The sequence below is a fragment of the Delphinus delphis genome, chromosome 16, assembly GCF_949987515.2.
Source record: "Delphinus delphis chromosome 16, mDelDel1.2, whole genome shotgun sequence".
In the NCBI taxonomy this organism is placed as follows: Eukaryota; Metazoa; Chordata; class Mammalia; order Artiodactyla; family Delphinidae; genus Delphinus; species Delphinus delphis.
In genome coordinates this window covers 78,830,754-78,848,975 of record NC_082698.1, presented here as the reverse complement: position 1 = coordinate 78,848,975, position 18,222 = coordinate 78,830,754, and the positions used below count along the sequence as shown (strand labels likewise).

The following is an 18,222-nucleotide window of genomic DNA, read 5'->3' as shown; positions in this document are numbered from 1 at the left end:
CAGTGTAAGAAGCCAAATTCACTGTACTTGTCCAAAGCTATATGTATTTCCTATATTTAAACCTTCACAATTAATTCATCAAATATTTACTGAAGGCTTTTGTGTAGAAAACACTACTGGGAAAAGGAAAGCCCATCAAGATGACAAAAATTTGGCTATTCCGCCAAAACAGCTTACAATTTTATAGAAAAAAAGATAAAAGTAACCAAAAAGACCATAAAATAAAAATAAGAGAAGTGGAAAAGTATCAAAGATATAGAGATCAAATTTGGTTAGAGAGCTCATGAAAGACAGTCATGAAGGAGGAAGCCTTTCTCATGGCCTTGAAAAGAGCAGGGCTCAGCAGAAACCAAGAAAAGAAAGTATGAGCCATAATCTGGAAACACCAAGTAGTCTTATAAGTCAGAAGTACAGGGAAATAGCAGAGTATGAGACTGAAAAGACAGGCCAGAATCATAATACAGAGAATCTGTCCCAAATTCTGAGTTGAAATGGGAATTCATTTACGGGAAGGGAAAATAAAAAAAAAACATAAAATAAAGTCTAATAATTTAAAAGAAATATTAAAATTCCCCAAAAAAACACTGTTCTAAATAGTTACTAGAAAAAAGAAATCTTGGTTTGGCCACACTGTGCATTAATTAATATTCATAGGCTGGACTAGAGAATATAACGCTATTTGCAACAAATATGTCCATTTTTAAAATTTTGAATTGCAAGTTACTGATTTACAAAACTTTGTGAACCCTCCACTCTTAGTAACTTAATAACATCTTTCAATTTTAGAGCATGATTTTGGTGCCAAAAAGTGCTGGTTTGAGAACCAGTTCTGATCATCACTTTCATCAACTCTGAGCTGGAGATAAGCATTGTATCTCCCTCATAATGTTGTAAATGCAAGGATGTATGTAAAGCACTAAGCAAAGTCCCTGGCAAATATGAACACTTCATTTATTCATCCAGCTAATGTTTATTCAGTTCCTACTCTGTGCCAGCCACTGTTCTAGGAACTGGGAAAAAAGTGGTGAAGAAGACATACAAAATCTCTGCCACTGAGACACATTCTAGTGAGGAAGGCAGACAATACATAATTAAGCACATATACGTATTTTGGTGGTGAGAATGATCTGGGCTATAAAGAAAACTAAACCAACCTTAAAGAGCTATGAGGAATGGAAGGGACTATTTTAGAAAGGGCAGTCAAGCAAGCCTTCTTCAAGGAGAGGCTATAGTAAATGTCAGTGGTTGGCAGCAGGAGTAGTTAGGGATGGCTTGCAGTATCTACATAGCCTTTAATGATGATGGGGTTCAAGTAGATTACAAATGAGACATCTCTTTTCTACAATTATTTACAAATTAAAGGACTCTATAGAAAAGTTGCCTAACGGTAATAAACAATCCCGTTGTTTTTTCTTCATGGACAGATGTTAAAATACATTTTTTTTAGACAAAAAATCCCACAGAGAACCTGGTACTCAAACACAAGGCCTTAAACAGGTTTCACAGACTACACTCTCATGCTGTTATGTATTAATGAATTTTCCTGATTAACAAGTAAGCTGCTTGAGTTGAGAAAGCAAAACTTTCCTGCCCCCGGTACTAAATACTAGGACATGTTCATTCGTTAAGTGATTACTTACTTCACTTTCGGCAAAATGCCTCTCTCCTTTCAGGCACAGTGAAGACCGTCTCAGTGTCTTCTCATCTCCATCATCAAAAACTGTGAGAAGAGGTAGAAATGGCAACTACTGAAGGGTTTTTCAAAGATTAACAAAATGACATAAATTATCATTTAACTTTCTCAGTGCAAACAGAGCTATTGTTTTAAAAGATTAGATCTGAAATTCAGTACACATTTTAAGTTTTGTAGCAAACAACTTCAAGTGTAGAGTATGTTTTCCAATTTCTAGGGAAAAAATATATATATACCTGTAATGAAAACATCTTCCCTGGAACAGAAAACATCAAATGAAAATAAGAAGTTAGCATTTCAGAAAGAAAGCTTTTAAATGCTGATTAATCCTTCTCAATATGGTAAAGAAAAAGCAAATTTTCCTATAGCTAAATACTGACAAATTTACCTAATAAACAAAAAATAACAGTACAAGTTTATATATTCAGACTGCCCCTAAAAATTACCCTATTTTTATTATTTAAAGCAGTGTTTCTCAACCTCAGCACTACTAACATTTTGGACCAGATGGGGACTGTCATGGGGACCTGTGCACTGTGAGATATTTAACAGCATCCCTGGCCTCCAGCCACTAGATGCCAGTAGCACCCCCTTCCCAGTTGTGACAACCAAAAATGTCTCCAGATATTGTCAAATGTTCCCTGGGTGGCTAATTTGCTCTCACTTGAAAACTGCTTATTTAAAGTACTAAAATGTCCCAGAAAATTTGTTGTAAGTTTACATATATACAGAATAGATGTACACTTTATGATATAATAATCTTAGCATATACTACATTCCTCACAAATCACGGAAAGAGAGTACCTCTATTTTAAATAAAGTTACCAGGCCTTGATTTTATAAACAGAGGTTTTTGCCAAAAAAACAAAATTAGGTTCTTATATATAATGTGAGCTTTTACATCACAAGAGACTGGATAAATAACTCTTCGTACTTTTTAAAAATGTAGTAACTAAAATAGTCAATGATAAAAGTGTCAATCACACCTAATTATCAAACAGACTTAACGACACAGAACCACTCACGGTCCTGTAACCTACACAAATGCAAATATATCCTTAGGCTTCAAAATCAAATTTTCCCTCTCCACCAGGTTTTTGTTCTCATACCACAAAACGTTATCATTACTATTTGAAAGCTCCACCAAATTCTGACATCACCAAAGACATTTTATTAGATGTTTACTCTCATCTCTGAGATCATTAAACAGTAAGAATTTTTACCATTCAATAAATAATACTGGGATAATTACTCTGTTATCAATTTGGAAAAAAATAGTATTTGATCATATTTCAGAATGTTCAAAAAAAACTGTGGGTGAAATAAAAAGCTCTTTGTAAAACAAAAAATAGAACTTTAAATTGAAGAATACATTGGAAAACAAATTTACAACACTGATGGAAGGAAAGCCTTCTTAAACAAGACTCAAACTAAAATGACAAAGGAAAAGGTGACCACAGAAAAATGGACTATGATTTGAAAATTGATAGCAGAGATAAGAGTAAAGCAATAGAAGAACACTGGCAACTGAAGTGGCAAAGGTTAACATTCCCTTTATACATTTAAATATATAAACTCATACCCTGAAAATAAGAAAACGATAACCTTCCCAAGAGGAAAAGGAGCGGACTGGGAAGACACTATAAACTGGCAATTCAAACGAGAGAAAATACAAGTGAAATAATGTTCCTTTCAATAAACATATGAAAATATGTCCAATCTCACTACTAATCATGGGAGGAGCATATTAAAGCAAAACTGAGATACTATTTTGTGTCCAGATGGGCACAAATTTTAAAATATTACTAACATCACATTTGACAAGGGTTAGGACAACCACCACACTTATATACTGTTTATGGAAGTGTAAATTAACAGTCTTTTAGAAAAGCAGTTTTCATAACCTACTACAGCTTTAAAAGGATATTTCCCTTCGATCTATGCCTAGTTCTCAATGTACACACTAGGGAAATAATAGAATAATGTCCATGTACAAAAGACATTCAATCCAGCATTTATTACAACAGCAAGAAAACTGTTTGCATCATGAGTAAGTAACTGGCAAGTAACTGGCAACATCCAATGCTATGAAACATAATATTGCAGTTAAAAAATCTTATCTGTTGCACAACATGAATATTATGAACACTACTGAAATGCACACTTAAAAATGGTTAAGATGAAAAAAAATTTCTCTAAGATATACTCTGAAGTGAAAAAAGCTAGAAATCCAATTGTATAATATATACACTAATTTCAAACTATGTTATGTACATATTTATGAAATAAATTTTTTAAAGATCTCGAAAGATAAAAAAACATTAACAGTAATAACATGTACGGCAACTAGGGGAGGAAGTAAATCAAGAAAAATCGGCTTTATTTGTTTTAGCACTGAAAATATATTTTTAAAAGAAGATGTATTCCCTTACCTACAGTGTACCAACTCGCATCTGTTAATTTATTGATTACAGCTTCTTGATATGCGCCATCAAGATTCTTCACTTCCACAATAGCTCCGACCTAAAGTATTAAAAGAAAAAAAGTTAGGAAAACTTTAAGAAGATAAATGAACAAACTAAAAACTGGCTTTCTTTTTTTAAACTAATTGAGTGCATGATGGTGAAGAATAAAATCACTACTGATGTGATTTGTGTTAAGGTGCCAGCAATTTTACTCACCACTGTTTCTGCACCATCAGTGAAAATGTCAACATAGTGAAAAAGACAAATAATATCTAAGTATTACTATGAAAATAGTTTTGCCCTTACAATCTCCCTGAAAGGGTCTTGGGAACCCTCACAGGTCTGGGGGTCCCTGTCTGTGAAACTATCTTTGCCCCATATTACGACTCTTCTTTGAAGAAGGCTGGGGAAAAATTAACAAATAACTTTGAGGTTCTCCTTATGAGTTATAATGTACCAATAGTGACAGTCATTTGAAATATTTTCATCTCATCAAGAAAATGCTGATAATTTATATGGTTTATAAATTTATATGGTTTTTATAAGTACATCAAACTAAAACGCTTCTGTACAGCAAAGGAAATCATCAAAAATTTGAAAAAGCAACCTACTGAATGGGAGAAAATGTATTCGCAAATCACATATCTGATAAGGGGTTAAAAACCGAAAGATATAAAGAACTCATACAATGCAACAGCTAAAAAGGAATCAAACAATCCAATTGAGAAATGGACAGAGGTTCTCACACCATATACAAAAATAAACTCAAAATGGATTAAAAACCAGAAACCATAAAACTCCTAGAAGAAAACATAGGCAGAACACTCTCTGACATAAATCCTAGCAATGTTTTTTTGGATCTGTCTCCTAAGGCAAAGGAAACAAAAGCAAAAATAAACAAATGGGACTTAATCAATTAAACTTAAAAGCTTTTGCACAGCAAAGGAAACCATCAACAAAACGAAAAGAGAATCTACCGAATGGAAGAAATATTTGCAAATGATGCAACTGACAAGGTGTTAATATTCAAAATATATTAACAGCTCCAAAATTAATATAAAAAAAGCAAAAAGTCCAATTTAAAAAATAGGCAGAAGACCTGAATAGACATTTTTCCAAAGAAATCATACAGACAGCAAACAGGTATATGGAAAAATGCTCAATATCACTAATCATCAGAGAAATGCAAATCAAACCCACAATGAGATATCTCCAGGCACCTAATGAGAATGGCTTATTATCAAAAAGACAAGAATTAAAAGTGTTGGCCAGGAGGATGCTGGAAAAAAGGAAACCCTCGTGCACTGCTGGTGGGAATGTAAATTGGTGCAGCCACTATGAAAAACAGTATGGAAGGTCTTCAAAAAATTAAAAATAGAACTGCTGTATGATCCAGCAATTTCACTTCTGGGTATTTATCCAAAGGAAATGAAAACACTGATTTGAAAGGATATATGCGCCCCCAAGTTCACTGCAGCATTATTTACAATAGCAAAGATATGAAAACAATCTAAGTTTCCATCGATGGATGAATGGATAAAGATATGTGTGTGTGTGTGTGTGTGTGTGTGTGTGCGCGCGCGCGCGCATGCAAGCGCACGTGCGTATAATTCAGCCATAAAAAAGAATGAAATCTTGCCATTTGCAACGACATGGGTGGACCTTGAGGGCATTATGCTCAGTGAAATAAATCAGTAAGAAAAAGACAAATACCATACAATATCACATATACATGGAGTCTAAAACACAAAACAAACAAAAAACCAAGCTCATAGACATAGAGAACAGATTGCTGGTTGCCAGAGCTGGGAAGGAAGTGCAGGTGGACAAAATGGATGAAGGGGTCAAAAGCTACAAACTTCCAGTTATAAAATAAATAAGTCATGGAGATGTAATGTGCAGCATGGTGACTACAGTCAAGAACACTGTATTGCACGTCTGAAAGTACAGGGTAAGTCTTAAAGTCCTCGGCACAAGAAAAAAAATTTTTTACAACCATGTATGGTGATGGATGTTAACTAGATTTAATGTGGTGATCCTTCTGCAATGCATACAAATATTGAACTATTATGTTGTATACCTGAAACTAATAATAATGTTATATGTCAATTACACCTCAATTAAAAATAAAATGTATATGGTCTTTGCAGTGATAACAAAAATAAACTTGTTCCAGAAGAGACTGTCAGCCCCACACAATGCCCAAAAGAGGGAAGGAAATGTTGAAGAATTAAAAGAACTTTTTTTTTTTTTTTTTTTGTGGCCGCGCCGTGCAGCACGCGGGATCCTAATTCCCCGACCAGGGATCGAACCCAGGACCCCTGCAGTGGAAGCACAGAGTCTGAACAACTGGACCACCAGGGACTACTGTCAATAAATACATAGTACATTTTTTTTTAATTTAATACTCAAGTGGTCTAGTATTATTTTCATGTGAACTCACTGAAAATATATTGAGATCAAATGACTATCACTATGGGAAGTTTATTTCCTCTAGGAGAAACATAAATGCTAATACTTTCTATCAGCTGATGGAAAGCCACAAAGTACATTAGGGAACAATTCAAAATCTATATACAAAAAAACCCTCCATAGGCAAGAGAAATATTTTAACAATTTTGAGACCGAAATTTAATACACTTGCATACATCAAAATCAAAGTGGTCCTAAGCCCTAATCAAAAACAAAGAAAATTTTAATAAATAAGAAAAACAAAACAAGAAAAATAAACCAACTATGCCACAATCAAACAGGCTGGAGCAATAGGAGAGAAAGATGGCTTGAGGAAACAAAGTTATTGTCTTTCCTATCCCTTGCAACACTGAACATTTTTTGTAGTTGGTACCAGCTAGCCTGTGCCAGGTGAACAGGGCAGTCAGGCAGCGAAGAGCTACGCTGGTGTGCTTATGAGGCAAAAACACAAATAAGGCATGGAGACGTGTGTGTTCTGATCATCCAGGGGGCACAATGCTTCAATGACAGGCTGTGCGTCCATCAGAACTTGGTCTGCCATTACTGGCTGCGAGACTTCAGCCAGAGTACTTTACCTCCCACCTCCCTTCACAGTTTCCTCTTCTGTAAAGAGCTATTATGAAGGTTACATAAGATCATATGTGCAGAGGACTTAGCACAGTACTAGCACATACTAATAAGTGCTAAATAAATGGCGGTTAACATCAAATTATACATGTGCCATGTTTTTGTCCTTTTGTCCCTACAAGTGATATACATGGGCATGTAAAATTAAAGATGGCACCTATAGGGACTTCCCTGGTGGTGCAGTGGTCAAGAATCTGCCTGCCAATGCAGGGGACACAGGTTCGAGCCCTGGTCCGGGAAAATTCCACATGCTGCAGAGCAACTAAGCCCGGGCACCACAACTACTGAGCCCGTACTCTAGAGCTCATGAGCCACAACTACTGAAGCCCGCATGCCTAGAGCCTGTGCTCCGCAACAAAGGAAGCCACCGCAATGAGAAGCCCGCGCACTGCAATGAAGAGTAGCCCCCGCTTGCCGCAATTAGAGAAAGCCTGCACACAGCAACGAAGACCCAACGCAGCCAAAAATAAAATAAATAAATTTGAAAAAAATGGCACCTATAAAACAGAAAGGGTGGAAAATAATTTTCACAAGGCAAGATTAAAAAAACTTACAAGTTTTAGTCCTCCATAGTGCCTACTATATATGCAAGGTACTAATGCCCTGGGGATCCAATTAAAAGTTTTTAAATCAACCACCAACAAAAACTGGCAGATACACACATCTATCTAGTTCTCTGGAAAGTACAGCTTCATTAGGAAAGGATTTTTCTTGCATCTACAAATGTCTCTTCAATTCTGTTAGCATTTCTTAAAATTCACCCAGCTAGGCCAATGTCCATTTCAGACATTCTAAAGGACCAAACAGCACACAGTGGCTACCCGCACATTCCCTTTAGCTTGCTCACTAGTGGAAAGTAAAGCAGCACTAATGTCACTGGCCAATGAAAACTAATGCAAAGAAATGAAACTATCTGTATATATGAACATATTCATCACTTATAACTGCCTGATGACCCTTTAACAATTTCATATGCCAGTAGTTGCTTCAAAGAATTAAAAGCTCTGAGGATTTGTTTTGTTTTGTTTTCTCAATTTTCACATCATCATGGAACTTACATCACCTGATCCCTAGTTCACCACCTATTATTTCCGGAAATTGTACCTTTTAATAAATGAAACATGGTGAGACCAAAACAGATGAGTAAATAAAAAGCAATCAGTTTTTCCTTGATGTTCATTTCACTTCTGAACACAGGTTTTACTGTCATATAGGTTTTATTGAACACTAAGTCTACTTTTTTTCTATTAGTCTATTCAGAGAGAATTACATATTTATCAACTCAATAACAGAGTAACCAATGAATTTTTTAAAAGACTGAGATAATGACTGTTTCCCACTGAAGCATTAGAAGTAATAATGAATAAATAAATGAATTACCTTTAGTGGGCCTTTTATGTGGTCATCCTGAACTTCCACTGTTGAAGAATCATGTCTAAATGTTACCTAAAGATTATAAATTTAATTAGCCACCAAAAAAGTAAAAACAGCAACACAAGCTCGTTAATGCATGAATTCATTTTTATCATGACTAATCTAAACAAATGGCTGCCTAGTTTATACAATATCTCAATCCCTAAGTAGATTAACTGAAAAATTTCTTATTTAACAGACAACTTCCCAGACTAATTTACTTGATGATTTACATATCATATTTTATTCAATACTATTAGTTGTGAGTTTAATTGTATAATTTCTTTTCCTACAAATGAGGAAAAAAGAGGTGGCAATCTTAGGCTATTAGGTACTCTACCATTTTGCGAAGGCCTCGCTTAGTAATAAGCAGTAGCAAAAAACACTTACTGACAGCCAAGTATCAGGCTCAAGCATCAAACATATTAATCTTCACAACAACCATATTAGGTAGGTATGATTATTCCCATTTTGTTGATAAGAAAACTGAGGAACAGAAAGTGTAAGTAACTGGTCCAAGATCACAGAACTAGTACCATGGTGGACCTGAGATGCAAACTCAGGCCAACTAGATCCAGAACTTTACTGTACTCTCCCTCTGTATCAGTATAGAAATCAGAGAACGGGAAACCAGATGTGAGGTAAGTTAAAATAAAGGGATTGAGTTTAAATATTTAATTAGTTGGTAAAAAACAAAACAGCTTCCAGTACTCAGTATGGAAAAGGTTGTTTTTCTTATACAAAGCAAGAGTTCTTACAGGGATTGAACCATTAATGTGGTCTTATCTGATATGTGTGGTAATCAATTTAGGTAACAGGGTCACAAACCAGCTATGAAAGGAGATGTCCTGTACTCACAGCATCCCAGGTATTTCTGTCTCACACAACACACTACTAAGCTTTATTTAAATTATGTGTGTAGATATCTGTGTCATTCACTAGGCTGTAAGCCACTTAAGAATGGAGACCAAGTCTTAATATTAGAGTTTCAATACCTGATACCGTGCTGGGCATGTAGTAAATGCTCAATAAATGAAAACTGATGGGGAAGGAGTGTTGTTCTTCTTCCCCAGAAAAATGTATTAACTCTGAATCATAAACTAATTAAACTGATATAGAAATATACTACCTTATCTGTTGAGAAAATCATTAGCTTTGAATTATAAAAAGATTTTTAGAGCAGCCCAAAAAACTAACAACAAATTTTAGATAGCCACTACTTATAAGACACAAGGCACAAGGTACTGGCTGGCACTCTGTGCCATCAGCAGAAGCAGTATAGACTGTTTTCTTCCTTTCAATGACAGCAAGAAATGGCAGGACTGCTATGTGTCATTTTGCTGGTTCATTCATTACAGAGACACCCCGCTGAGATTATAAATCACAGCTAAAATCCAGTGAAGCATGGGTCCTGGAGTAAGACTGCTCCTGCCCAAAGGAACACCGTTTCTAACCAGCACAAAAGTGTTATCTGTAGTCCAAGCTCTGCTAAGGAGGGTCTCTACCAGCAGGGAGAGATTTTTGTCGAATTCATGTTAAGGTGTTACATGTGCTAGCAGTAGCTCTGTCTGAAAGAGTGAGAAAACTGATAAAAAGCTTTCTCTTCATCTCTAAGATAGTAATGGCAAAACATGAGTGCTCAGGGAACACCGCTATATGAAGTCAGGAACAGGAAAGGCCACTATAAGAGCTCACGCGCACCAAGCATGGGAAAACTAAGGACAGGGTGGGAGGGCTTCCCTGGTGGCGCAGTGGTTGAGAGTCCGCCTGCCGATGCAGGAGGCATGGGTTCGTGCCCCGATCTGGGAAGATCCCACGTGTCGCGGAGCGGCTGGGCCTGTGAGCCATGGCCGCTGAGCCTGCGCGTCCGGAGCCTGTGCTCCTCGACGGGGGAGGCCACAGCAGTGAGGGGCCCGCGTACCGAAAAAAAAAAAAAAAAAAAAAAAAGACAGGGTAGGGGGCTAAGAACAGCATCCTACAGGCTTATGGTTAATTTAAAGGCCTTATCACAATGATTCTTAACTGGCAGTGTAAATTAGAATCACCCAGGAAGCTTTTTTCAACATATCCATGCATAAGGAAGGAACCTAAGCATACAAGCATGGAAGAAGCTCCAGAAAAGACTCTGACACGCTCCCCTGAGGTACAAAATCTCTACGGCCTGTTTAACCAATGATGTTCAAACCAGTATTTTACGGGGTATCTGCTAATGTGGATTATAAACCCCTTGAAAATAGAGATCGGGTTACTCTCATATCCCCATCCTCCTTCCCTCCTGCAGTTTGCCACTCAATAAATAATTAACAGTTATTAGGAAGATTTTTCAAGAAAAGTAGAGGATAAGGAAGCAAAAACTAGATCTACCATCATCAATTATAAATCACATCTCAATTTCATGGTTAAAATGGGGGGCGAGTCTTAAAACTGATGTACTATGGTAATTCCCATTCTGCCACTAATTTGCCATAATGGCCTTGGAGAAATCACTAACCCTTTACTGAGCCTCATTTTTCTTACAATAAAATTAAGGAATTAAACTACATGACTTCTAAGGTCCTTTCCAGCTCTGAAAGGCTAACAATATAAACAATACCAAGTCTGTAGTGAAATGGCATTCAAAATACCAACCGTGATCATCTAACTTCATTCCAATTGGAATAAAATCACAAGTAATGCTTTGTTTTCAGGTATTTTTACAATCATTACTCCTAGAAACTAAAAACTCATCTTGCAGAAGAAAAAATTTCTTAAATATACTTACCAGTAAAAGTTTAAGCGTCAAATACTAAACATATAATTTAGAAAATCTACATATACTGTACCTTGACTTTGACAAGTCTTTTCGCTGTCTTGATCTTGGCTTCACAAAAGGCTCCTCTGTATTTAGCACTCACATCAGTGCCCACTGTCAAATAGGGAGGTTCATCAAGGGCCTAAAAATGCAAACAAATATAATTAGATTTAAACTTTCTAGTTCTTTCCCAAAATCAGACCTCAGAATGGCAGATCTAATCCTGTTACAGCTATAAAAGTTGTAATAGATGAATGTATTGTTAACAAAAACAATCTATACAATACTCTAACTTAAAAATAAGTAAAATACATATCATAACGCCTATTGAAATGTACTAAAATGTGCATCTATAAAAGATAAAGGCATCTTTTTTCTCTATATAAAATACATATGATCCAAGTATATCATTCCATCCACCCCTCCATCTACCCATTCATTCAAAATTTTTTATTAAATGACCACTGAAAGAAAAGGCAGATCCTTAAAACTCAGTCTAAGAAAATTTCTTTTAATATTTAGGCTATATCTTGGCAGCCACCCAAATTCAGATTAGCTTTGTTATATCCCTATCTAGACAATGGGAAGGTAGAACAGCATAAAAGGGGTGGGGGAAACCCACATGCATTCAAACTACTGGTGAAAACTACATGAAGAAATCCAGTCTGAAAAATCTGAAGTAAAAACTCAGCCAAAATGTCTCAACTGCTTTGGCATGAGTTCACTGTTCACTTCCTGTCTACAATAAATATTATTTTAAGTTTCCTCACTTGTGATTTAATTTTTAATAGTCCTAATCTAGCTGCTCTTTTTATAATCAGGTACTTTTCTGCACAGGATCTATATTTCTAAGGAGTTCTACTTATATTAATCAATTCTATAGCCAAAGAAAGATTATGTAAGTAACTTTTCCCAACGTGTTTTACAAGAAATACTAATATTCCAAGATGCTCCACCAGAAAGAAAAAGAGTTGGGAGTTTGGGAAAATCAGTTCATTGAATGAATTCCTACTCTGCCTCATCATTTCCCAATCTATTTGTCCAAAGAACCTCTTTTATTTTTTAAAACTTTTAAATAGATTTTATTTTATTTATTTATTTATGGCTGCATTGGGTCTTCGTCGCTGCACAGAGGCTTTCTCTAGTTGCCGTGAGCGGGGTCTACTCTTCACTATGGTACGCGGGCCTCTCATTGAGATGGCTTCTCCTGTTGCGGAGCACGGGCTCTAGGCGTGTGGGCTTCAGCAGTTGTGGCTCGCAGGCTCTAGAGCACAGGCTCAGTAGTTGTGGCGCACAGGTTTAGTTGCTCCGTGGCATGTGGAATCCTCCCGGACCAGGGATCAAACCCGTGTCCCCTGCATCAGCAGGCAGACTCCTAACCCCTGTGCCACCAGGGAAGTCCCCAAAGAACGTTTCTTAAATTAACATCTATTAACATCCTGCAGAAATTCCACAGACCATAAGGTGGAAAAATGCTGTTATACAGCAATAAATAATGAATATATCAATTTCATTTGGATCTTAAAATAAATTCATCCCTAATAGTTGTGGCTAATACACCTAGAAGAGATTTATCTCAAAAAAAAATTCTAATGCTATAACAAAAGTGACCATAAATATGTCAAACAATTTTAATCACTTTTTGAAAGGTGGAGAGGTATCATAAACCAAAACAAGGGTGCTACAACTAGAAATATCAGGTCACCCTCCTTAATGGACATTTGCCTCACATTCTATGTATTTCATGAACAGTATTAAAAAAAAAAAACCCTCAAAACATATCAAGTATACGATTTCTTAAATCTACTTAGGAAAATGCCTATATTTCAATTTATTTATGCCATAACAGAAGTGTAACCTCATAGAAGGATAATCATTTCTGCATTATTACTTTTAAAATCTGTTGATATAACTATGATTTGATAACTTTGTACTGCTCTTGCACCTAAAGTTAATAAATGCATTTCTACTTTACAAATTAGCCCTCTTAAAATATCATCTTCCCAGTCAAAATTTTGAATAAGTTCCAGACAAGCTAGTGGCTTTATTTTAGCAAGAATATGAAAGGAACTCACAGCACTTCACCCAGAAATTTTAGGAAAATTTCCAAAAGGTATCAATCCACTCTGTGGTTCAATTGGTATTGTGTGTTACTGCTAGACAAGCCCAAATGGAGGGGCACTCTTCATGACCATAAGGTTCATTACTCTCCACAACTTGCAACCTCTCCCATTAACACTTCCTGCCTTATTAGCCAGTAAAATTCTGAAATGTAGAACAAGAAATTCTGAAATGTAGAAGAGAAAAAGAGATCATCTAAAAGTGCATGTTTGTGCCTACTCAGGAACAAATAAATATTTAAGAAGTGATAAGCTTTTTAGGTACTTTTATTATAGAGAATTTTGAACCAAAAAGGGGCGGGGGGAATAGGATAGTAATATATTTAGACTACTAGTATACAGAAACCCATTTATGTATTCTTTTCATTAATATTCAATATCAAACACTGGCAACATTCCAACCCCAGCAAACTATAAACATGCTTAATGAACAGACTTATTCATCTTGAATTTGAGAAAGGGAACTTTTCCCCCAAAACTAAGCCCATCCTACATCCTTACTAACATGAAAATCCATGTTGACAGAAAAGAGTAATAATTAGCTCAAATATCATGAGGGCAAATTATTATTTTTGAAGGGTAATATTTTCCTTCCTTCAAGCTAGAACACATGAAGAGGAATCAGCAAGGTATATAAAGAAAATGTCCGTTACAAAAATACTTGCAAAGGGAAGCCAAAGTGTAACAAAAACCTGCTAAATACATTGTTAGAGCAGGGTTAATTTCTCTAAAAGAGCATAGGAAAAGCAAAGGTCTATGTTCTGATCTTAATTTCTGCCTGTATTTTTTTTTTTGTATCATCTTAGGTAAGTTACTTTTCTGTCCCTAATTTCTCATCATTAGATGAATAAAATAATCTGAATTCTGTATACATTTGTTTAACATGCCTATGTTAAAGGACTAAGGTTATTACAAAGATGGTCAGAATAGGATACTCTGAGACACGTAATTGTCTAGAAGTGAAACTACGCTAAACCAAAGTATGAATTTCTACAGAAAAAACAAATGAAACTCACAACCTACATGGTCATATTTGTGTATGTAATTTTAGCAGACCATAAATTATCACTCTATCATTAGTGTAATGTGAGACTAATATAGCACAGTTTTTGAGAGCAAAAGACAAGGTCCTAATCCCAGCTCTATTCCTATGCTAACTACATGAGTCTTTATAGGCTACTGAACCTCCCTAAACTTCAGTTTCCACTACAGGAAAATGGGGCCAGTATTAGAAAGTATTCAGTTATGATGCCAGAAGTATTTAACTATTCACAATTACTATTATGAAACACTGAGTTGGGCAAACAAGTCATTAAACCAATGTAAATTCAGATTTGGCACCTCCTCCTTTTTTCCTTTTTAAAATGGGAAAGGCAAAACCTCATTTTAAATGATTGCTCACCATAAGTCAGTGTAAAGAGAAAGTTAAACCACTGTTCTCACTTTTTCAACTAATGTCAATACTCCTCAGAATACAATATTTTTTAGCATTAAATCTAATGAGAACATAATACAGGATGATTGGTACTATGTATATGTCTTTAAAGTATTATACTTTTTCTACTTCTAGAAATGCAGAAATAAAAATACGTTATACTATACATATAGAAAAAACATACATATTAAAGATAAAAACAACTGTTAAAGCGGGATTAACTTATGAGAAAGGGAGTGGAAAGGAGGGGTATGTATATAAAAACATTTTATCCAAAGTATGTCTTCCTGTTTCTTTTCTTAAAAAAAAAGTTCCTTTTTTGTTTTTTACAATTGGCATGTAGCCTTTGCTTTCTAAAATGTATACTAAGGACCATTTCAAACTTATAAAAAAGAAGACAGAACTGTACAGTAACTCCCCTATATACTCATAATGTGACTCCCACAGTTAACAACTCAATTATAATACTCAAAGTATTATAATCTGTAGTGACTGGGATTATGGGTTATTTTGAACGTTCGTATTAATACTTGTCTATATTCTCCAGTGCACTTGGAATGACTATACTAATGAGTCAGTATAATACAGTAATTAAGAGCACAGGCTCTTGAATCAGATGCTTAGGTTCAAATCTACCACTTAGTAGCCAGATGACCTTGCCTCTAGATATAATAAATAGTGACTATCTCACAGGGATGAAGACTGAAATGCCTGCTACATGTAAAGTGCTTATTAGAACAGACCCCAGCATACAATACCAAATAAAGGCTGTTATTATTACTCAAAAATCTGGGGTATAATTGTGACTTCAAAAAAAATTTGAGGGCTTCCCTGGTGGTGCAGTGGTTGAAAGTCCGCCTGCCGATGCAGGGGACACGGGTTCGTGCCCCCGTCCAGGAAGATCCCACATGCCGCATAGAGGCTGGGCCCGTGAGCCATGGCCGCTGAGCCTGCGCGTCCGGAGCCTGTGCTCCGCAACGGGAGAGGCCACAACAGTGAGAGGCCCGCGTACCGCAAAAAAAAAAAAAAAAAAAAATTTGAGTCCTACACCAAAGAGATCCCACATAAACAGAACAGATGCCAGTATAATTGTGTATATGGGGGGAGGGGTGTTTAAAATATTATCCCCCTATTCAATTCAGAAATAAAGTAATCAAGTTGAATTCTAGTAGCAAGAGAGGTAAAGTGTTTGTGGGGATGCTCCATAAAGTCTATCACAGTCTTTTAGTGTGGCAGCAAGACAAAATCAAGACTATACACACCTATTCTGAGGCTACTGTACTTTGATCCAATGCAGAGATATACAAAGAATCATGCCAGCAGGTTTACCAAGATTCCTTTGACCAACACCAACCCTGTTAGGTGTATGTACATGTATATCACCAGGGGAAAAAAAAAAAAAACAAAACTCTTACTTTCTCTTTTTGTTCTGCTTTTCTGATTTTGGTCAAAAATACAGACCATCTCAGAGGCTAAAATAAAATGTTTTTATATAGCACCTCCATGCCAAAAAAGAAATTAAACTACTATATTACCATCCCTTTGTTTAGCAAACGTAACAGTTTTCCAGTTGTCAAGGCAACAATTACCTCATACTTATCCTAGCATTGCTTAAACATTTATTTTTCTAGTCAATCTACCAAATGTCCTAACTGGCACCTAGAAACCATTGAATTCCATGGAAACACTAAAAGCATAAGCAATTTTTAAATTAGATATTGGTGGATAATAATCCTTCAAGAAGCCAAAATGCCATGGAAATATGTAAGTACCCAAATATACAAGTGTCAGAAAGATAACAGTTGAATCAATGCTCCAAACGGCTAATGTTGACACTGACATTTTATTGAGGTAGGTTTTTAAAAACAGTAAGCATTCAAATTGGTTACTAAGGCAGTACCAATGCAGCCAAGAGAATCAGAACGCAAGATATTAAATCTGATACTAAAATCCTCACTAAATAAATGTATTTAAACACACAGTGTGACAATACATCTATGAAAACAATCTTTCTGTTTATGACAATCCCAAGGAGGCATTAAAACAATAATGTGGGTAATTCCAATAGATGAATGAACGAAAAACGCATCTATAAGGGTACGTCATTTTAAAACTAAGCTTAAAACTAAAATACATAATTTTTTAGGACATACCAAAAAACGAGTACATTGAGGAAATAAAGAAAACTGTGCAATCTAACTTTAAAATCTTCTCTGGAGCCATTCCCTCTCCACCTTTTCATGTCGCTTTAAGGACATGGGGTAGTGAGGGGTCAGTACTGGGGACAGGAGGTAAGGGACAGATGCTGAGTATGCAAGGTGGCAAGGAGGAGGCTGGGGGAGCCACATGGAAGCACAGGCAGGCTCTGTGGCTGAGAACATTCTGGGAGCTAAGCAGGGACAGAGGAAATGAGCAGCAGGGTTGGAAGATCTGTTACAGTGGCCAAGTAAGTAAACTGAATGATCAAGTAAGTAAATATACTGAGGATAGTTGGGGCCATTTTTCTCACTGACAAAGAAATTTAAAAGGAAGGGGCAAGGCTAAAAAGAAGTCTAAGGTATTGGAATGGAATTAGAAATATGAATTCATGGTTGTATTACATATATACAACGTAGGTATTATATATATACATATGTATTATATATACACACACAGAAAAATGAACACGTAGTTATAGATGTGTATGTGTATATGCATATATATTTGTGTGTTTGTGTGTGTGCATATATACATCCATATATTTTCCTAACTCTGTCCACTAAGAACAACTGACAGCTCAACTCTGACTACTCCCACTTTTTTGATTTTCAGGCTCCCCAAGTGGGAAACAAGAGCCACTCTACCACTTCCCTGGCGGCATTTCGTTCCTCTGACATGGAAACAGAATCAATGTGTTAAATGAAAATGTCAGAAGTTGAAAAACAAAAAAAAACAAAAAGCATATCAATGGCGTATATCCTGATTTCTAAAACCCATCCTACATTAAAAGGAACCAGGAATCCTTGGAGAAATGGTTAATTTCAAAGTTGGGCAGGGAAAGTACAAGAAGATGTAAAATATCTTGTGCCAGAAAGTAAAGAAATGCTCAAAAAATAATGCAGACACTTCAAAGGGACACAGGAGTCACCCTGAAGGGCTACTACTAGCCAAACGGGGGGAAAGTTTGAGCACCAAAAAAAAGATTGGTTGTCCTGTTATCCTGTTAG

At 36.0% G+C, this 18,222-nt stretch overlaps 1 protein-coding gene across 5 annotated transcripts in view; it reads right to left on the bottom strand.

The window, feature by feature from the left end:
• The window catches only part of ARID4B (AT-rich interaction domain 4B), a 126,792-nt gene that overhangs the window by 67,497 nt on the left and 41,073 nt on the right, over nt 1-18,222 (bottom strand). For all 5 annotated transcript variants that reach the window (XM_060035042.2, XM_060035039.2, XM_060035038.2 and 2 more), the window contains exons 3-6: nt 11,493-11,603; nt 8,638-8,703; nt 4,126-4,216; nt 1,641-1,720 (exon numbers count right to left, since the gene is read on the bottom strand). In XM_060035042.2, the coding sequence (XP_059891025.1) occupies nt 1,641-1,720; nt 4,126-4,216; nt 8,638-8,703; nt 11,493-11,603 (348 nt within the window). The remainder of the gene's footprint in view (nt 1-1,640; nt 1,721-4,125; nt 4,217-8,637; nt 8,704-11,492; nt 11,604-18,222) is intronic.